This window comes from Megalops cyprinoides, chromosome 8 (assembly GCF_013368585.1).
Source record: "Megalops cyprinoides isolate fMegCyp1 chromosome 8, fMegCyp1.pri, whole genome shotgun sequence".
NCBI classification, from domain to species: Eukaryota; Metazoa; Chordata; class Actinopteri; order Elopiformes; family Megalopidae; genus Megalops; species Megalops cyprinoides.
The window spans coordinates 6434435-6456615 of NC_050590.1; the positions used below are offsets into that span (position 1 = coordinate 6434435).

The 22181-nt window shown below is 45.2% G+C and overlaps 1 protein-coding gene across 1 annotated transcript in view; it reads right to left on the reverse strand.

The window, feature by feature from the left end:
- LOC118782252 (A disintegrin and metalloproteinase with thrombospondin motifs 7) overlaps window positions 1–22181 on the reverse strand; it is a 109603-nt gene that overhangs the window by 14747 nt on the left and 72675 nt on the right. Inside the window, exons 17-24 of the mRNA XM_036535557.1 lie at window positions 18118–18244; window positions 17571–17784; window positions 12885–13891; window positions 11912–12158; window positions 11053–11205; window positions 10277–10450; window positions 9402–9548; window positions 8089–8248 (exon numbers count right to left, since the gene is read on the reverse strand). Coding sequence (XP_036391450.1) covers window positions 8089–8248; window positions 9402–9548; window positions 10277–10450; window positions 11053–11205; window positions 11912–12158; window positions 12885–13891; window positions 17571–17784; window positions 18118–18244 — 2229 coding nt within the window. The remainder of the gene's footprint in view (window positions 1–8088; window positions 8249–9401; window positions 9549–10276; window positions 10451–11052; window positions 11206–11911; window positions 12159–12884; window positions 13892–17570; window positions 17785–18117; window positions 18245–22181) is intronic.

Consider the following 22181-nt stretch of genomic DNA (forward strand, 5'->3'; position numbering starts at 1 on the left):
CATGGCCCCTCACCCTGCCAAAACATACCATCCAGGACCCCATCACAACCACCATCCTATGCCCAAGCTACACTCTGGTCCCCACTGTGGAGTGCCCCATAACCCTGCAACCCGACACAGACATCAAAAGCTGCAGTATCCCTCACCCCGTCGCCCTACAAGGCATCAGAGGCACCCCACGCACCCGAACGGGCACCCCATGCCGCCACACCAGCATCATATTGGTTATCCTCGACATCTGCATCAAGAACACCAGCATCCACCAACATCAGGACGCCAGGGTAACCACCCCAGCCCCCTGGCAGGCCGGCGACCAGCCCTCAAGATACCTCTCGGCAAGCCGGAGCAGCAGGGGCAGCCTAGCTACGCTGCAGTGCTCAGTAACACAAACAGCACCAGCAATACTAAACTGGAAGAGATCAGAGACCTACTTGGCATCATATGCACACGACTGATGGACTACTTGTGAGTAACTCATGATGTCTAATTAAAATAATTCATGATTTTGACCAATACAAAGGTATAACAATAACACAACAATATAGTGAAAATATTAATTAAAAAAAAAAAAGATTTCCAAGAAAGATTTCAGTATGGGTTTTGTTCATTGTAGAGTTCCTGAAGCTTGTTAAATTTTGTTAAATGCTTGTATACAATGAAATCTTTAATGATTACAGTATGGAATATCCAGGGCATTCATTCATCCAGCTTTGGTAATAAAACTAAAGCCCTGGAATTTAGGAAAAACATGAAAAACATGGATATAATAATCCTTCAAGAGACATGGTGTAGAACTGGTGAAGTGACTCTCTGTCCCACAGGATACTGTGAAGTAGCAATTTCATCCAAGAAACATCCAAAGGTCACACGTGGAAGAGATTCAGGGGGCATAATTATTTGGTTCAAAATAGAAATAGCAAAATACATCACTACAATCAAAAAAGAAGAATCACATATCTGGCTAAAAATCAACAAAAAACTAACACAGACAGAAAATGACATATTTCTCTGTGCTCTGTACATCCCCCCCTCTGAATCTCCCTACTACAATGAGGAGATCTTTGATAATCTCCACAGTCAGATCAACCACTTCCAGGCCCAGGGAAAAGTATTGATCTGCGGAGACTTAAATGCAAGGACAGGATCCCTACCTGACTACAATTCAGATGAAGGCAACAGCCACATATTTGGCAGCAGTTATACACAAGACCTGGTCAACTTTGCCCGTAATACCTCTGACAAACTTATAAACAAAAGCGGCAAATCACTCATTGAGCTCTGCAAAAGCCTCGGTCTGTACCTGCTCAATGGCAGGGTGCGAGGGGACTCCTTTGGGAGATATACCTACAGCTCATCACTTGGCTGCTCAACAGTTGATTATATGATTACAGATCTGGACCCATTCACTTTCAAAGCATTCACGGTCAAACCACTAACACCTCTATCAGACCATAGTCAAATTACTGTTTATTTTAAAATAACAAAAAATACTAACACACTCACAAGGCCCAGCAAGCTCTATAACATCAGAGAAAAATACAGATGGGCCGAAAACAGCAAAGAAAACTACCTGAGAGCAATCTGCCAACCCCAAGTCAGTTCACTGATAGAAAACTTTTTAATTAATACTTACCCCCATAGTAAAGAAGGCGTAAATCATGCTGTCAAAAACCTAAGTAACATTTTTCATTACTTGGCATCAATTTCTAATCTTAAAACAACAAAAAGAACTCATAAGAATAGCCAAGAAAAGGAAAAATGGTTTGATAGGGATTGCAAAATTATGAGAAATAACCTTAGGCTACTATCAAACCAAAAGCACAGACAACCCAACGACCCTGATTTACGCCTTACTTATTACAATGAGCTTAAAAAATATAAAAGCACACTCAGAAGGAAAAGAGAACAGTTCACTCAAAATCAATTAAAAACAATTGAAGAATCTATAAACTCAAACAACTTCTGGAATAATTGGAATACACTGAATAAAAAGCAACATGAGGAACTTGCCATACAAAATGGAGATATATGGAAAGGCCACTTTGAAAACTTGTATGGTAAATATAACATGAACTCAGAACAAATGCAAATCTACGAAAAAATGATCAATATGGAAAAGACAATTAAGGAATATCAAAACCCTTTAGATTACCTAATAACAGAAAAAGAATTATTAGAAAAAATCCAAGACCTGCAACCAAAAAAGGCAAGCGGGCCTGATGGCATTCTCAATGAAATGCTCAAAAACGCAAGCCACAACCTCCGTATGGCTATTCTAAAACTGTTCAACTTGATTCTGAGTGTCGGATACTTCCCTGATGTCTGGAACAAAGGACTCATTACACCCCTTTTCAAAAGCGGAGACAGATTCGACCCCAACAACTACCGAGGCATCTGTGTGAGCAGTAACCTGGGGAAGTTGTTTTGTAGCATTTTGAACAACAGAATTATAAACTTCCTTATCGAACACAATGCCTTGAGTAGAAGTCAAATTGGTTTTTTACCTAAATGCAGAACATCAGATCACATTTTCACCCTACACACCCTAATTGACAAATATGTAAACCAAAATAAAGGCAAAATATTCGCCTGCTTTGTAGATTTTCAAAAGGCCTTTGATTCAATTTGGCATGATGGATTATTCTTTAAACTTATTGAAACTGTTGTAGGGGGAAAAACATATAACATAATAAAATCAATGTACTCAAAAAACAAATGTGCAATTAAAATTGGAAACAAACAAACAGAATTCTTCACTCAAGAACGGGGTGTGAGACAGGGCTGCCCACTATCACCGACCCTCTTCAATATTTATATTAATGAATTGGCAAAAAGACTCGAGCAGTCAGCAGTACCTGGTCTCTCATTAAATGACTCTGAAATTAAATTCCTTCTTTTTGCAGACGACTTGGTCCTGCTGTCTCCAACAGAAGAGGGTCTACAGCAGAACCTAAATCTCTTGCACAAATTCTGTCAGACCTGGGCCCTGACTATTAACCCCCAAAAAACAAAAATACTAACATTTTAGAAAAAATCCAGATGTCAGGGAAAAAAATTCACCCTCGGTTCAAATACAATCGAACATGCAAAAAATTACACATACCTTGGGCTGAAGATTACTACAACCGGTAACTTTAACCTGGCCGTGAATGACTTGAAAGAGAAAGCAAGAAGGGCTTTCTATGCCATTAAAAAATCTATCCAATTTGACATACCAATTAGAATCTGGCTCAAAATTTTCCAATCAGTCATAGAACCAATTGCATTATACGGCAGTGAAGTGTGGGGTCCACTCATGTACAGTGGGTTTGAAAAATGGGACAAACACCCAGTTGAAACCCTGCATGCAGAGTTCTGTAAGCGTATCCTCAAAGTACAGAGGAGCACACCTAACAATGCATGCAGGGCTGAATTAGGCCACTATCCCCTATCAATTAAAATTGAGAAACGAGCCATCAAATTCTGGAAACACCTCAAATCAAGTGACCCCAACGCTTATTGTTTTAAAGCCCTGAAAAGCCAAGAGATGAGCACAAAAATAAGTCCCCTCTGCCAGCTAGTCTTGAGGCTCACACAAACTAATACGACAAACAAGAATAACCAGACTAATACAACTAACAATCAGCCTCAGGACTATGCCACCCTCGCACAAACAATTCGGCCTAACCAAATTATAAAAACACAAAAAGAAAACTATCTGACATATTGGATTGAAACAACAAAAAGTCAAAGTAAACTTCAATGCTATTTGGCCCTAAACAGAGAATACACTGTAGCAGACTACCTGTCCACAGTGTCTAATACAAAACAAAGGAAAACCTTGACCAGGTACAGACTAAGCAACCATAACCTGGCTATTGAAAGAGGCAGACACAGGCAAACCTGGCTGCCCACAGAAGAGAGACTATGTACCCATTGCAGCCAGGGCATGATAGAAACAGAGCTCCACTTCTTGAGTGAATGCTGCAAATTCAAAGATATCCGGAAGAAATTCTTTCCTGAATTCAAAAAAATCTACCCAGACTTTGAAAAGTTTGAGGACAGTAAGATCCTAAGAATTTTACTAGGCGAGGAACAAGATAGTGCCAGAGTCGCAGCTAGGTATGTGGATGCCTGCCACAGAGAAAGAGAGTCACTCCATCGGTAAAACACCTCAAGAAATAAATACACACACACACACACACACACACACACACACACACACACACACACACACACTCACACTACACACACACGCACACTCACACTCACACTAACACTAACACTCACACACACCACACACACACACACACACACACACACACTTCTGTATTTGTTGTTTGTTTGTTTTAATGTATGTATAAATGCTTTGGCAATACAAATGGAGTTTTTGTCATGCCAATAAAGCTCATTTGAATTTGAATTTGAATTTGAGAGAGAGAGAGACAGACAAAGAGAGAGAGAGAAGGAGAGGAAGAGAGAGACAGTGACAGAGAGCGAGAGAGGGACAGAGAGAGAGAGAGAGAGCGAGAAAGAGAGACAGAGAGCTAGAGAGAGAGAAGAGAGCAAGAAAGAAAAGACAGAGAGAGAGGAAGAGAGAAAGAGAGAGAGGCAGAAAGAAATGGGGATGTGGCCTGTAGGTTCCAGCCCAGATGCTGCCACACAGGTTAAAGAGATAACACTAAAGAGGTAACATATTTAACTTTTCACACAGTGTCTGCATATTAGCCGTATTGCAAAACTTCAATGAAATTTTAGAGAGCGTATTGAAGAACACTCCAGAGTTGGAGGCTTTCAGCCATCAGTATAGAAACCGAGGACCCGGTGAGTAGGTCCTTCAAACCAATCCTAAAAAAAGAAAAGGAAGCACCGAATGAACATTAATAATAATGCTATTGTATGTATGTTCTCTATCAGCACGGACAGGCTCATAATACGTCAGATACAGTAGAATAATACTAATATTAATAGTAATACTAATATGAATACTACTAATATCAAGATCATAATCATCAGGGCATTCAGCCCTTATCTAAGAATGACCTATTATGAAGATTATATTAAGGCAATTAAACTACCTGGAAAGAAAGTGAGGGAAAATGAAGTGAAACAGGTCTATCTGCCACAGTGGACTGAGTGGGGGGGGTTTGTTTGACAGGACTAAAAACCCAGCTTATTTCTGTGCTCAGCTAAAAGCCTGAAAAATTCCCAACAGGGGTAAAGCCCTGATTGCCCCATGGAAGCTCAGAGGGGATGGCTTCCGGCCCAAGGGATGAGCAGTGGGCAGCCAATGGGAGGCAGAGTGAAGCATGGATGGGCACGAGGGCCAGAAAGTCACTGATGCATCACAACACTGCCGCAGGCAGCAGAGAGTGACCTTTAGCCTGACTGTCACTCACGTCTGATCCTGAGTGATCCCTCGGCATGGTGTCTCACAGGGAGCTAGAAATGGTACCATGGCTTTATGGTTCCCGATTTCTAGCCACACTGTTAAAATGTCTACATGTTTCTGTTCAGTTCAACACTCACTACTCTGTGGACCATTTTTCTTTTGTAACCCACTGTTTCTATTACCATATGTACCATACAGCCCACATTGAGATGTGTGTTTGTTGTATCGTTAAATGTGAATTAGATATTTCTTTGAGTGTTGTTTGCTCCGCTCCAGACTTTGTAATATAAACTTGTTATTACCACTTCACAGAGGACCGAATGACTTCCAACTTCCTTTCTGCATTTCAGGATTTTACATGAAATGACATACAGTACCAGTCAAAAGTTTGGACACACCTGATTAAGATAATGGGAAACATGCATTCAAAGACTTATGCTTGCATGTTTGAAGTTAGTTTCTGTATAAATAGTGCTTCTGTATGAATTTTTTTTCCAAAAAATGTTTTTAAAAATATTTTTTGCCTACTGTGAAAAATCTAAAATGTAAGATAATTTTGATTTATTTAACACTTTTTTGGTCACTGCATAATTTTATTTGTGTTATTTCATAGATTTGAGGTCTTTATTCTAGTAAATAGTATAGTAAAAATAAAAAAAAGTAAAAAAAGTTGTGTCTTTTGACTGGTACTGTATATCCTTGTTAACTGACAAAGAGTGAGACCTCAAGTTCTCAATAAAAAGACTGTTTCCTATCAAGATGAAGGTTCCAGAGCAAATTGACAATGTGGAGAAGCGTGAAGATGACATGAAGTCTTACATAAATGTTTTTCCGTTCGGAGATGACCCTCGCAAAAGAGTGTGCCTCTAACTCAATTGAAACCATGATTGTTTCCAGATTTTTCCTTTGCCAAAACTCATCTTTAGCTTTCAGCTTTCTCCCTTGTGACAAGCAACAGATTGAACGATCATGTCTGAAAGCCGTTTTCACATTTAGAGGTCACTATGTTCCAGATGCCTCTTGAGAGGACATAGCTTTGTTTGCTGCCCCGGCTTTGATGATGGTCGTACACCTTCGTCATTGAGATGGATGCGTCATTGTTCGAGAGAGAAGAGAAAAAGGAAGAGGACAGGAAAGATAATACGACAAAGGGACAACAAGCAGAAAGGGAGGCAGACAGAGACAGCAAAGGATTCTGTAGCAGCCTTTAAGAGACAACAAGAGAAGCACTGACAACCGTTCCAGGCGAGATGGGAGAGAACCCATCCAAACAGGACCTGTTATACAGGTCAGGGCTTTGTTAATAATGGAGGTTTAATGTATGCACATGCTACATTCATGCTGGGGAAAAGTACTGTGTCGCTTCTACACCACATGACCCTTTTTTGCAAGGTTCATGTGCTGTGGAACAGTCTTAACAACAGTCTTAAGGTAATGCATCTGTCAATTTTGATGCAAGACCTTGCCTTGCGCTGAAAACGGACCTTGGCATTATTCTTCCCTCCATTTCACTTGTGCTGGAGAGACAAAAGAAGCTATTCAGGTTCTGAAGAAGGTATTTTATCTGCATCAGCATATACTCATACCACATCTATCCCGACCCGACGCATGGAGACGCAAATTTTTTTTTGCCGTTTTTGGAATATAACCTTTGGAATAACAGCTCTGCAAATGGATTTTGTTTTTTAGCTCAGCTCCTCTTGCTTAAAGGGACAATGCAACCTTTTTATCATTTGAGCATATTGTCTGCGTCCTTGGTTTTTTGTTACCCAGCCTCTGCTCTTAAATGCTTAAGAGGAAAACGAAGCCCGGCCATTTGTTCAAGTTCTTAATTTAACATTTTTGTACAATAACAAACCACTGCTTCGGTTTTTACTCGTGGCCTCTGCTCAAGGACTGCCGCAGTGTATTTTAAGAATGCCGTAAACGGTAAACAGCTGATTAACTAGCAAGGCCAATTAAATCAGAGAGGCTGGTTGTAAAAATAAGCAGAACACACAGCCCTCCAGTAACAGCGTCTGGGGCAGCAGTGTAGCATAGTGGTAAGGGGCAGGACTTGTAACTGAAAGGCTGCTGGTTCGACTCCCCGCTGGGGTGCTGGTGTTGTACCCTGGGGCAAGGTACTTAACCCACAATCGCCTCAGTAAATATCCAGCTGTATAAATGGATAACATGTAAAAACTGTAAGCTATGCAAGTCACATTGGATAAGAGTGTCTGCTAAATGACAATAATGTAATGAAATCCCTCAGTGGCAGTGTATCCTTATGAAATGTAGGCAGGTGTTGCCGGTGTCGCAAATTGATTGCCTGAGGGGGACCTGTACCTGAGTGAGTTAAACCAAAGGGCCAAGGGTTTGCAATCTCAGATTGGTAACACAGAAGTGTGATGTGGTGGTAGGGAGCGGGGTTAGTAACCAAAAGGTTGCTGGTTCGATCCCCTTCTGGGGCACTGCTGCTGTACCCTTGGGAAAGGTCACTTACCCCACAGTTGCCTCAGAAATATTCAGCTCCGTAAATGGATAAAATTGCAACCTACGAAAGCCTCACTGGATAAGGGCATCTTCTAAATGACAACAATGTGATGGTAACGAACAGACACCCCAAACAGGTTTGGGTAGGGGGAGGGGGCAGGGGTGTGTGGGGGGGATCGGGGGGGGGATTGGGGGTGATTGGGGAGGGAGGGCGGGGAGGGGAGGGGGATGGGTGCGGTGCTCACCAGATGCAGCAGTCTCACACTCCTGCAGATTGCATTTCTGCATGTTCTCCGGCCAGGGCTCGTGGTTGCACCGCTCAGGGTCCTCCTCGTCCTGCTCCGTCTTAGTGTTGACACACTTCACCAGCCGACGCTGCACCCCTCCCCCGCAGGAAGCCGAGCACTGGGGGAGAGAAGCACCCAGGGCTCAGACACGTACAGAGACCCAAAGGGACCCCGTCTCTACACCTATCTACACAGCGCACACAACACTGATCTGGGACCTGATTACATCCTACCGCTTTGAGGGTTTTGTCCTTTGAGGGACCTCATTCCTTCCCTGTTTGTACAACACAGAAGACTGATCTGGGATCTGATTTGGTCCGACCACTTTATGGTGCCTCCTCAAAGTGACCTTACCTTTTCCTTTTCTTGTGTAGTACAGAGAACTGATCCGGGGCATGATTACATCCTCCCATTTTTTTGCAGTTTGTCTTTAACTTTGAGTAACAAAGTCAAACAAGAAATTCTGACACTTCACAACAGTGCGGTGAATACCAAACAAATATTGTCCTGGAAACGAGGAACGAGGTAAATTTACTTAAATTAATTTTTTTCAAAGTTAAGGAACAAACCTCGGAATGTGGAAAATTGAATCAGGGCCCTGTTCAATTACAGCTCTCTACCTGAGTTTAAAGCACAGAGCCCGACCACACACTATCAGATGGACAGACATCAAAACCGTCATCCTTTCGCCATTTGACGCATTAGCCAAGCATTTGCACACTCCACATAAAAGAATCTGTGACAGTGCCTCAGGTCCTCCGTGGGGGAGTGGGAGGAGCTCTGAGGTGTTAAGGAAGCTCAGAGCATTATGGTTGTGATAAATACAGCGTACAGATTGGCTGCTGGGTTTGTGGGAGGGGCGGAGGGGAGGGTGCGATGCTGGGGATGAGTCATGTAACTTGGGTGATCTGCTGGTGCAGAGATGTGTTTATACTTTTGGGTGACTTCCAATGATTCCCCATCATTTCTCCTCACATACCCCCGATACTTCATCCTCCAAAACAAAAAAATGATCAATCTTTTTTTTTGTAACAATCCTCTCTCCATGACCTTCGGTCCTCTATTATTTTTCACAGCAAACCATGACTCAGGTGTCACACTGGGACTGCATTTTCAGTGTTTTGTGATGGCATGCACACACACACACACACACACACACACACACACACACACACACACACACACACACACACACACACACACACAGAGTACAAAAGATCCTGAACGCAAATCCTGCGTGGCTGTAACAGGTGTTGGTCAGGATGCCTCACCTGACCCCAGGAGCCCGTCACCCACTGAGCGCACGGCTGCTCATTACAAGCCTGGATGCTGTTGGGCTGGAGGGCATCGTCGCATTTACTGGGCTCCGGGCAGGTGACCATGCGCTGCTGCTCCCCTCCCCCACACAGCTCAGAGCACTGCAGGAAGAGACGGGGGAAAGTGAAGTGTAGCACAGTGGTTAAGGAGCAGGACTCGTAACTGTCATACCCGCTCCCAGTCAGCCAGCTCAGCCACGCCCAGTTCAGCCTGGCTCAACCACACCCACTCATCAAGCGCACCTGTGACTCATTCCTCAGTCAAGTCCTGGCTATTTAAGGACTCGGTTTCTGTTGCCTCATTGTGAGGTATTGTTTGTTGCTCCATACCAAGCCAGCACTCAGCCATTCTGTGTTTACTGTTTTTGACCCTTGCCTGTTTTTGGACCTTGCTCGTGTTTTGGATCTGGATTTGCACTGCTGCTTCTTGTTCCCGACCCGTTTTGTCCTTGACTACGATTTTCCCTTGCGTTATTAAACTTCGTTGACCGCTCTCGGATCCCAGTCTGTTTTCATTACAGTAACCAAAATGTTGCTGGTTCAATTCCCGCTGGGGCACTGCTGCTGTACCCTTGGGCAAGGTACTTAACCCCTAATTGCCTCAGTAAATATCCAGCCGTGTAAATGGATAGCATTGTAACTGATGTAAATCGCTCTGGGTAAGAGCGTCTGCTAAATGCCAATAATGTAATGTAATGTAATGTAATGGAGCCGCATGGGGGGGAACCAACGGAGCGGTTTAGGCGGCTGTGGGCATGCGGATGCTGACTCAGCACCGCTGAGAGCTGGTGGAAGGCACCCTGGAGGGATGGAGGACACCAACGCCTCACCTGGCCCCAGGAGGAGCTGTACCAGTCCAGGCAGGGCTGGCCGTTGCAGGGCACCTGCACTGAGGGCCTGGGGGTGATGGCCTGGCAGTGGAAGGGCCGCAGCGGCCGGCGGTCTCGGGTGTCGAAGCACTGGATCTCTCGAAACTTCACTCCCCCTCCGCAGTTCTTGGAGCACTGCCATTATACCGAGAGAATGGCTTCATTTCACTACCTCCAGGCCCTTGAGTTAGATATTTGCTTAGATACCACTAGTAAAAACGTGTCCTGATACGCTATGCAAGCATACCCTTTCTTTAGCCTGTGAAAGAATATATATATATATATATATATATATATATATATGTATATGGCACTGCTGTTATACCCTTGGGCCAGGTACTTAACCCACAATTGGCTCAGTAAATATCCAGCTGTATAAATGGATAACATTGTAACCTATGCAAGTCCTTCTGGATAAGAGCGTCTGCTAAATTACAATACTGTAAAGTAAGGTAAGGTAAGGTAACATGGGCAGCGATGCATAATGGGTAAGGAGCAGGACTCCTAACCAAAAGGCTTCCCCATGGGGGCACTGCTGCTGTGCCCTCAAGAAAGGCACTTAACCCACAACTGCCTCAGTAAATATCCAGCTGTATAAATGGATAACATTGTAAAAAACTGTAACCTATGTAAATTGCTCTGGATAAGAGCATCTGCTAAATGCCAATAATGTAATGTAATGTAATGATATTCAGAGCATGCGGGAACCCCCTGCACTCGGGGGCTTGGAGCGTCACCTTGCTCCACTCCCCGACCCTCCAGGTGGAGCACGGTCGCAGGTAGCAGCGGCGTGCTGGGGGCGGCCTCTTGGACGGGTCACAGTGTGAGTCGTTCCCCGCGCTGCACAGCACTGACCTCCAGATGGCGCCCAGGCCGCAGCTGGTGGAGCACTGCAACAATACACCAGGGGTTCAAGGGGGGTCGGGGTCACCCCCCTGGGCAGGTGGCAGCGTGACACTGCGGTTATGGAAGTGACCTTGTACCCCGAGGGTCATGGGATTGAGTCCCAGGTGTAATCCTGAGAAAAATATTTAAGTGGAGCAGTACTGACAAATACTCAGCTGTGCAAATGGATAATATGTTAAGTTAAATCTATGGAAAAATCCCCGGATAATGGAGTTTAGCCAGACAATTAAATAACGTTATGTAACAAGACTCAAGACCCTGCACTCACATCCCCTCTGCGACTGTGAAGAACTTCGCTGGTCAGTACACAGCCAGCTGTACTATATGCACTAAAGTCTGTATACATTCGTGTTTTGATTCAGGACACTCTAATTGCAAACAATGTCACTGTTCATGGCAGACCATATTGTGACTAATACCAGGAAAAGTGTTTTTGACAGATCTCCTCTCAGAATCAACCGTTCGTGTCGAAAAAAAAAAAACATGCAGTAGAAATATCAACACAAAATAAAAACACCTTCAAGCAAGAAGCAAAATGACCTGTTAAATTGACTATGCCGAAAATCTGTACCATCCATCTTCTCGCCAATAAAAGCAATAAGGGAGGTTAATAATAGCACTGTGGCTGTTTCTGCACCCAGGCTGACTCTACTGTGTGAGAATGCGGGGAATGTTTGGAGCGTCACTCACCGCACTCCAGCTCCCTGTGGTCCAGTAGGCCGTGCCATCTGGCTGGGGTGTGGGCGGGTCTTCCACCCGAGGAGTGCCTGGGGGCCCGGTGGGGCGGTCCGCGTTCAGGCTCATATTCGCCCGGGCGGGGCGATCTGGGACGGGAGGGTCCGTGCCCCTGGGCCTCAGCAAGGGCGGGATGAGGATCTCGTTGAAGTCAATTTCCGACCACGCGGGCGAGGGGGCATGAGGGCCGGCCGTCTCTGGACTGGGATCAGTGGTTTTAAACGAGGGGGTCACGTGTTGCGTGGGGTGAATGGGAGGAAAGGTGGACTGATCAGGGCCTGCCTGGATTTTTAGAACTTCATCTGAAATTGGTGAAAGGGATTGTGGGCTGTCCTCCACATCTTCTGGGGGCAGGGTTACAGGGACTGCCGGAGAGGGAGATTGGTCCACTATTCTCTCCTCTCCTGTGATTGGATCAGAGAGGGATGGAACAAGGTGGTCCTGGGAGAGAGGACCAGAGGTATCTGAGTATCCTATGTGTTCAATGTCCCAGTGCCTGGTCATGCCCTTTTCTGTGGTGGTTTCTGTTGAGTAGTACTGATCCTGCTTGTCTATGGACAGCCTTTCAAAGTCACCTACAGTGGCAGACTCACTGACTCCCCAATCATACGCCTGCATTGTGGTTGTCTGTGGGCTTTCAGTAGTGCCGGGGAACAAACTTTCCCCATGGGTTTCAATGTGAAACAGGTCATCAAAGGGAGAGGGAGACCCAGTGTCTCTTCCAGATGTTAACACTATCCTCCAGTCTCCCTGGTTGTTTTGAGGAGTGACCTCACCTCTGAGATCTGCCCCACTCCTGCTGGGGTCACCGATTCTGAGGTCATAATCCCCCACTTCCTCTCTTTCCCCACCAACCAGAACCTCACCAGTGTTATAGTCAAGGCCAACAGGCATTTCAGTTGTATCTACAGATTCAGTGTCCTCATACTGGCTCTCCATGTCCTTATGGCCAGCTTCTCCTTCCTCTGTAAGCCACCCCAATGCATCATGGGAGTGCTCCACCTCTGGCTCCTCCCTCTCCCTCATGCCATACACATCTCTGGAAGGGCCATCATCAGCCGATACCGGGGGGTGTGCTGTGCTGAGGTCATGGATCAGGTCAACATCCCCAATTGACACCTTCCACCTTGGTGAAAAGCTGACGGTTGAGGTGAACGGCATCGGTGTGGTGGAAACTAGAAGGAAGTAGTCTTCAGAGTCAAATCCTTCCTCCTCATTTTCAGGGTAGACCTCAGCAGGTCTCTCAGCGGGGAAGCTGTCTTGGTCTCGGGCGTGTCCCAGGTTCTGAGCAGTGGTGGTCTCTGGAGCCTCCTCTACACTGCGTGGTACTGTCCCAGTAGCTGGCAGGTGTTCTGGGGTGGAGATGGAGTTTTGTGTGGTAGCAGCAGGCGGATCTGTGGGAGGGTCTGTGTTTACAGACTTTACTGTGATAGGGCTGGGATGAGGCTGCCAGTTCTGCCCCAAATCGGTCTGCTCATCCCCTTTTTCAAAGCCGAAGTCGAAGTCGTAGGACAGGTCCTCGTGAAACTTGATGAAGTTGTAGTCGTAGTAGAAATCGTCCACCTGCACGTTGTTGCTGATGTAGTTGTCGCCCGTCTGCTCGATCCGGTTGCGCTGGGAAAAATCTCCTTCCAGGATATCGTTGAGGTCCCCGCGGTCCCTGGACGACGGGTGGGCCCTGGTGGTTCCCTGCCCTGGTTTCGGCAGGCGGTTTCCGTTCCCTTCGGGAATGGAGTTGACGTTGCCGAACACCTCCCGGCTGGACGCTCCACTGCCGGACCAGTCGCTGCCGAAGTCGTCGAAGGCCCTGGGGCAGTCCCGCCGGTGGCAGGGCTTGTCCGCGCTGGGCCTCTCCCGCGGATCGCAGTCGGCTCCAGCATACTGGGTGCAGGTCACGTCACGCCTCTGCAGCCCCTCGCCACACGTCACTGAGCACTGCGGAGGACCACAGACAGTTATAAATGGCAAGAGGGCTGAGGTTGTCGACAACCACACATATCTTGGGAAGGTTGCTGACAACAGGTTGGTGAGGGCAGAAAAATCTGACACTGTACAAACTAAAGGTCAACACCATTCCTTTTACCTCTGGTTGGACGTAACTGTTTTAAAAGAGTCGGCAAAATACATGATTTCTCTCACATATAAACTGTGCATTAAGTCTGTTTTGTGCTTCTGTGCTTGTGCTGTCTTTTACTGTGTTTGGTATTATTTGCGCCATTTTATCTATATATAAAACAGCATGCCAGTGCAAAACTCCTGCAGCCAAGCGTGCATAACAGAAAAGTGTACCCAAGGTCGTCTGCCGGGGAAACAACATTATGCGTTCAGTATTCATTATTCAGAGTTAAATACAAAGGACTTCAGAGAACCTGTTGTTATGCACGCATGGTAGTCTGAGAGGTTTTGAATGATGTCTAATTGAATCAAGTGGTACTTTGAGATTTTCTGTAGACCAAATTCGCACTTGTGCGTGAAGCCTCGCTGAGACGTTTTTACAAAGCAATATCCAATATATTGCATTAATACAGCAGCCATTTTTTTTTCTCTCAGCCTTCCGTCTGTCTATGGCAATGGCAGGTATGTGTTTTTATAAATTGTTTGTCAATAATATGGGGGTAAATAATGATTTAGATGGCTAGATTTGGGGCAGTTTTTGCAAATTCTCCATATGTCCAAACAGGACAGATCATCAAGTATTTGTAGCATTTTTAGTGCAATTATGGAATTGTGCACATAGTTTTTCAGCATCCATGAGTTTTTTTTGAAACAGTGCATTTTTCAAGAAACACTGACACTTTTTAAGCTTAGTTTATTCTTTTCCAAAGGAGGCCTGATAATGCTTTACAGTATTGTGAATGTTTTTTTTTACATTTACATTTATTCATTTAGCAGATGCTTTTATCCAAAGCGATTTACATACGTTACAGTTCTTTACAATGTTATCCAGTTAAGTACCTTGCCCAAGGGTACAGCAGCAGTGTCCGGGGATCGAACTGGCAACCTTTCGGTCCCGAGTCCTGCTCCTTAACCACTATGCTACACTGCCACCCTTTAGATATCAGTGATTTTTGCCTTGAGATGGCTTTACTGTTTTCTCAGCGCTGGGTTTGCTGTTTGTGCCTCTCCAACGGCTAAACTTGCTCTTGTTTTGATTCCACACTGTCCTTTAGTTTCATTTACATTTACATTTATTTATTTAGCAGACGCTTTTATCCAAAGCGATGTACAAAAGTGCATACAGCAAGTATAGCGACAGTACGGGGACAGGATGTGTACAGTTCCACAATGAGACAGTTCTCAGCTGAGAGCAAGGTCTGTCTGAGGACACAGTACTGTCAGATTTGTACAACTACAGCGTATAGGGCAACTAATACGATACACCTTCATCTCTCATCTCATATCAAGATTACTAGCAAGGTTTCCTTTTCACCCAAGGAACCCCGCTGCATAAAGGCTGCCTCTCTCTAGAACCGTGTGCAGAAAAACTCACTCACGTCTTTGTTAGGTTAGGTTCTTACAGCTTCCGGAACTGTTGTGTCAGTTCTAGAGCACTAGCTCTGGACTGTGCATACGTTGCTGCCATAGGAACGCCACAAAGCATGCGGTCGATCTGCATGGCCACTGTCAGAATCAGACAGCACAATAACAGAAATTGCACCAAGCCTGGCAATCACACAAGAAGGGAGAGGGTCATGTGTGAAAAGGGGGGGGGGGGGGGGGGGTTGTTGCAGACAGTACCATTGACTGCAACAGAAAACTATTCTGTTTCCAGCGTTGAGAAAATTACTGGCTCACAGGGAAGGTAGGAAGGTAGGATGGTTCCACACAAATCTCCATGGCCTTCTCTCACCCTCTGTTTCTAACCTTCTCCACCTCAGCCACAGCTAACACAACAATGGAGTGAGAGCATTTAACTGAGCAGAGATCTTATCTTTTCTTACTTACGTCTCACTGCACTGTGCTTTTAAATTCACACCAAGAGCACACCTATTTAACCTGACTTTCAAACATTACCTTCATCATCTTGAAAACTTTAATTGCCTGTTTGGGTATTTTAGTTGTTTGTTTTTTAATGTATAATTTTTTATCTTTTTTTTAATGTATCTTTCAGGCATTATATGCTTTGTTCTCATTTTGCTTGCTTTCATAATTATGCTGTGTTGTTGATGATTTATTTTAATCTCTGGTTTTCATCCTGTTTGGTGCTTTGGGGTTGCGGACAGCCAAAAACAAATGTCCCATTACTAGTAGTGGGTTTTTCATTATCTTCAACAATTTTTTTGACAAAGCAGAACAGCATGATAAAGCAACATTGTGTATTTGCCACAAACGGCTTTATTGCTATGCACCTTTGGTACACAGAGGAAACCTGCTTCTTTGTTGTAGTTTAGTTTTTGAGTTCATGGAAGGACAGCAGTCCACTGGATGGTGTTTGTTAAAATTCTCCCTTTTTTGACGAGAAATGACTGATTCATCAGCCAGTCACTAGCTAAGACCTAGTTTTCACATTGATTCTCTCTCACAATGCCTGGTATGGGCTTTCTTTTTGTGTTTGTGCTTCTGATGTTTTTCTATATAAGGCTGTCATTTCTAGGGTTAGGGTTACCACGGGGGAAAATGCAGACACATCTGGAAATAGCAAAAATTTGTCAGCCCAGCTGAGACTCATTATTGAAAAATGACGGTCCAAAACTTTCTGGACTGATAAACTGAATGAAGAGAAAGGTGCATTCACCAAGGGTATACAAGCTGTCTTTTGTGCAAGATCATTCACGAGTTGATTCAAGAGTTTTCACAGAAGTATTTGAGTTGAAAGAGAATCTGTGGCATGACAAGAGGATTATTCTGAGAAACACCAGTGAAGAATATCCTTGGGCTGCATGTCATGTGAATTGTGGTTGACATAAAAAAAAAAAAAAAAAAAATTATGGACTACACATATTTGTTTATTGTAACTATCACATAATTACAATAAACCAATTGAATAATTGAAAACTATCTGCTAAACAGACTTTTAAAAACCAAAAAATTGGTTTTAGCAATGATATATCAAGGGAAAATGGGAAAAGAATGGAGCACAGGGCCTTGTGATGTGGTTGGGGCTAGTCCTTGGGTTGGATGGAGGTAAAATTCTTGGAAATGAGAGTGCTTTCACACCTGGAAATCAGGGTGCTTTCACACACGCCACAACACTCCCATACTAGGTTTTGTACCACTGTTGCCTCTTGTCTACACCTTAGTTCTTGTCCAACGTCTTGCACTTTCTCACTCTCTACCTGCTGCGAGAAGATCGCAAATGCACCTGCTCATTACAGGGCAAGCAATCAAAGGGTTTCTCATCGGTGTCAGAACTAGGGCGAGGTCTATTTTTGTCGATCCAAAGCCCTGTTAGAAATACTGGATGTTGGAAAGAACAAAAACACAAGACAAGAGGCAACAGTTCATCAGAAAGCAGATGCTTTCAGGAAATTAAGCAAACTGCCTCAGGTGCATGGTTAAGCCAGTTTTAACCAACAAAAAACCAAACTGCAACTCCCACACCTGGATGATAAGGTCAAAGGTCAGCAATCTAAATCAGCACGAGCAATGTATTGTGGGGGGCAGCTCTCCTCACCTCTGACCAGTTGCCCGTGGTCCAGTTGGCGGGGCAGGGCAGGTGTGTGTTGCAGGGGGAAACGGCCTCGGGTCGCGGCAGGTGCTGGCACTCAGAGGGCTGCAGGGCTCTCTGCTCCTCCAGGGTGACACTCCGGATGCACAGGACCGTCCTCCTGGTCACCCCTGTGTCCCCGCAGCTCGCCGAACACTTCTGCCACTCTCCAACCCACCATCTGGACCAGAATGACAGGAATTTCAAGCGGCCGTCACGGCATGACAAATTGCAGCTGTAACAAGGGCTCCCTTCACAAAAGGATGGAAAAAAATGTGCTGCTTTCTATTCATTTTTTTCCTCTTTTTTTGTCCTCTTTTGCTTCAGACCATAACAAGGCCTCTCAGTGCTGCTGCAGAAGCGGGCCGCAGGCACTTGGAGGTCTATGTACAAGGACTGCTCACTGTCCTCGTCCATTCAAGGATGTCTCCAACTCCTCCTCCTCCTCCTGCCTCCGGACCACACATTCCTCACCGGTTCTCTCCCCTCCCTCCTCTCAGGAGCCCCGCCTCACCTGGCAGGGCACAGCTCCTCGTTACAGCTGCCGCTTTTGTCATCTGGCCGGGTCGCTGGGTCACAGTAGTGCTCCTCCACTATCCCAGAAGTCCGCTCCACACAGTGGACAATCTGTCGCCGAACACCTGGAAGGAGGACAGGTTGGTGTGAGCACAGCTGGTGACAATGTGCAGGCGCAGCCCTGCAGAACACAGCTCTGGCTGGCACACAGAGAACACATGCACTCAGTGTAGGTGCAGGCACGTAAATGGGTTACACACACACACACACACACACACACACACACACACACACACACACACACACACACACTCACACACACACACTCTCACATACACACACACGCACACACGCAAACACACACACACACACACACACACACACACACACACACACACACTGACACACACACTCTCACATACACACACACGCACACACACACACTCTCTCACACACACACACACACACACACACAGACACACATGTAAACAAACACACAGACACACGCAAAGACACACACACACAGACACACGCACACGCAAACACACAAATACGCACACACTGACACACAGACACACACACACACACTCTCTCTCACACACACACACACACACACACACTCTCTCACACACACACACACACAGACACACATGTAAACAAACACACACAGACACACGCACACGCAAACACACAAATACACACACACTGACACACAGACACACAGACACGCACACACACACACACACACTCTCTCACACACACACACACACACTCACACACACACACACACACACACACATAGACCAGAGACAGACTGAGGAACTGGAGAGTTGCTGAGTTCAGATTGCAAAGACAGCAGCCAGCTGGGAGAGAGGGGAAAACGACACCTGCACTGCAGTTGCCAGTGGCCTGGGCATAGCATCAGGATGCGTGGAATGCTATAATTACCTGACCTTTTCCATCTGGACAACAGAGCCTGAGGGCTGGCAATCGCCATGCAGTGGTAACAGCACAGTGATTAAAAGAAAAACGAACAATGAATCATTCTCAATACCAACGATCCTTTCCACAGACATACACACACACACACAAAATCGACCTGTTGCTGCTGCTGTTTTTTCTAAAAAAAAAAGGAAAAAAGGAAAAACAAAAAAGCATGTCTTAAACAAGGCAACAGAACTTCTCCTCTGATAAAAGGCAGAGCAACTCACTCCTGGCGTGACGCACCTTGACTAAAAAAGCATGCATCAGCGAAGAGAGAAAAACGGGAATTCGAAAGCTTCAAAGTGGAGGAGCCCATGAGGTGAAGTCTGAGAGACCGCAGGTTCTGTGGGGATAACGCACAGCTTTACATGATCCTCTGATGTTCCCGTCTCGTGTGTCTACCCCACCGTGCCCCCCCCCCCCCCTTCTGCTGATCCATATCTGTCTAAGAGAATCATCCCCCTTTCACCCCCCCCCCCCCCCAGCCCCCACTGGTGCCATGTCATCCACACTGATTTACGCCTCTGTTGCTGTCTGTGAGTGGCGGTGGATTTCAGTCGCGGAATAACACGCTCCGTATTTCATGCGGGGGGTGGGGGGGGGCGAGAATGTGGGATTGAAGGGAGTTCCATGCCATGTCAGGGGTCAGAGAGAGAGAGAGGAAGCCATCAGATACAGGGGATCACGCCAGGAGACTGATGGCATGAAAAAAAGGCATACTGTCTTAGTTTAATGAGATCAGCCTGTGAATCCCAGCCTGCGAATCCAGTCTGAGCTGAAAATGGTTCACTCCTGTTGTAATGCACTGTAACGGTACTGAGGCAGGGCATGCCCCAACCCACTGCAGTGCTCTAAATATACTGTATACTTCGCATCATCTGAGCAACTTGCCAATAACATGCCAGGCCACTCACTGTGGGAAAGATTCTTTTTCTCTGCGACATTGAATTATCCAGGATTCAATCAAATGCCCACTGTCGCCTTATGGAGGAGTGCCATTCAATAAAAAAATTACCCTTTCAAGAACAAAGATGTCTACATAACAAAGTGACTTCCTTCCTCTGACTAGCCTTGTAGTTTTTCAACAAATCTAGGGGCCACTCTGTTATAATGAAGTGATTTTTTTTTTTCCTTTTGTCTGCTCTTTATGATAAACTTAGCAATTCTTTTTGAGTCCAGGGGTTAATGTCTTCTGTGTCAGTGACAATATATGTGACTTGTGCCTCGCACTCCACTAAAAGGGGCATTACAGCATCGTATTAGCACTGTATGCTAATACCTTCACAATCGTTTTCCTGTTGATGGGCTGTGCTGAAATTGGAGTGCATTCCTAGCTGCGGGGAGAGGGGCTTGTGCATGCTAAGATTGGAGGAGCGACCTCTTGATGAATTTGCTGGCGTAGAGAAAAGCGAGCGTTCGGCAAGCGCCACAAGCTCACGCCTCTCCTCAGCTCAGGGACACCGCGTTTCAGAGCCGCGGGTTCTGTGAAAGCATCAGAGGAATCTCCACTTCTGTTCACAGTTACTATGGAGTTGTGGGTTGTCACTCACATATATACGCAAACATATGCTAACACACATGAGCACACACACAGGCATATGAACACGCACACACATACACACAGACATATGAACACACATGCACACACTCACACTCCCATACACACACACGCAAACAGACACACACACACACACACACACACACACACACACACACACACACCAGGCCTGAGAGGCAGGGGTTAGGGTGACGCACACCCAGTTCCACAGCCGCTTTGCTGTCGGAAGCGCGTCGTCAGCCTCCTACACAGAAATGCGGTGAATTCACAGCAGCCCCACTAAGAATTTGCAAATGCGAGAAATTGGTTTTCCGCGCAGTTACTGAAGATAACACAACTCATCCACGCTGGCTCAAAAGGACGCTGCCAGGCTGCTGCTGCATATTCACAGATGCTGTTTTTCAACAAGGAATCCGACTGCTATTACTGCTATTAGTTTCCAGTCATGCCTTTCTGGCCTGGTGCAAAGCACTAAGATCCAAACATGAAACAGAATACCCCTGAATGCAGTTTTCATTCTAAAATTTACACTCAGTCACTTGGCAGACGTTATTACCCAGAGAAATTATCAAAGCAAAGGCACAAAGAGCATATCATAAGGCCAAATTTACAACAATACATACAGGAAATGAATATGAGCCCTTGAGCAACAAATTGCTATGATAACCAGTGCCATACAGAATATAATAAGTGCCAAAATAAAAAAGGAACAACAAGTACAATAACACCCCACGGCAACATACAAGAAAAGGAAGTATTTAAGTGTTACTGCATGGTATGGGAGCCAAAACGGAGACTGAAGTGATGGATCTTACAGTTTTTGCCAATTGCTTACTCACTGAAAGCGAATGCTTAGACAAAAGCATCAAAACCTTAACTTTTGTAACCATGCCTTAAACAAAGGGCACCAAAAGTACAAAGTGCTTTGCACTTTGTTTACAGTTTTTTTCAACTCCTAACATGCATTGGTGAAAACTGAAGTCACATTGTCAAAACTCTTCACACAGTCAGCGAAACAGAAGTCTATGTGGGCCAAACTGTGATTCATTTCTCATTGTTTTCACACACATTCAATGACAACATTTTCCAAAATCCATGAACGCTTTTCTCATTCATACTCCATCACCTGCAAAACACTATATATTTGCAACACATTTTTCATATGCTAACACACTGTTTTCAAAACTGTTAAAAACACATTCAAAACAGAATGATGGCAAATTTCGTGAATTTCTGCAGTAACCATATTGAAATATATAGAAAATCTTACCAGAATACTTACAATGAAATACAATACGTAAAATGAAATAATAAGCATTCCTAACACAGCTGATTGCAATTTCAGCTGAAAGCCTAACCAGGTGTCCTGTTTTTAGTCTCATTACCAAACAGACAAAAGGGGATGGCTTTGGAATGATTTTGTTTGGAAACATGGATCAAGGAAGACAGGTTGGTGGGGAAATAAGAGTGGTAGGGAGAGGAAGAATGCGTGGAGGACAAAGGAGAGGAAGACCAAGAGC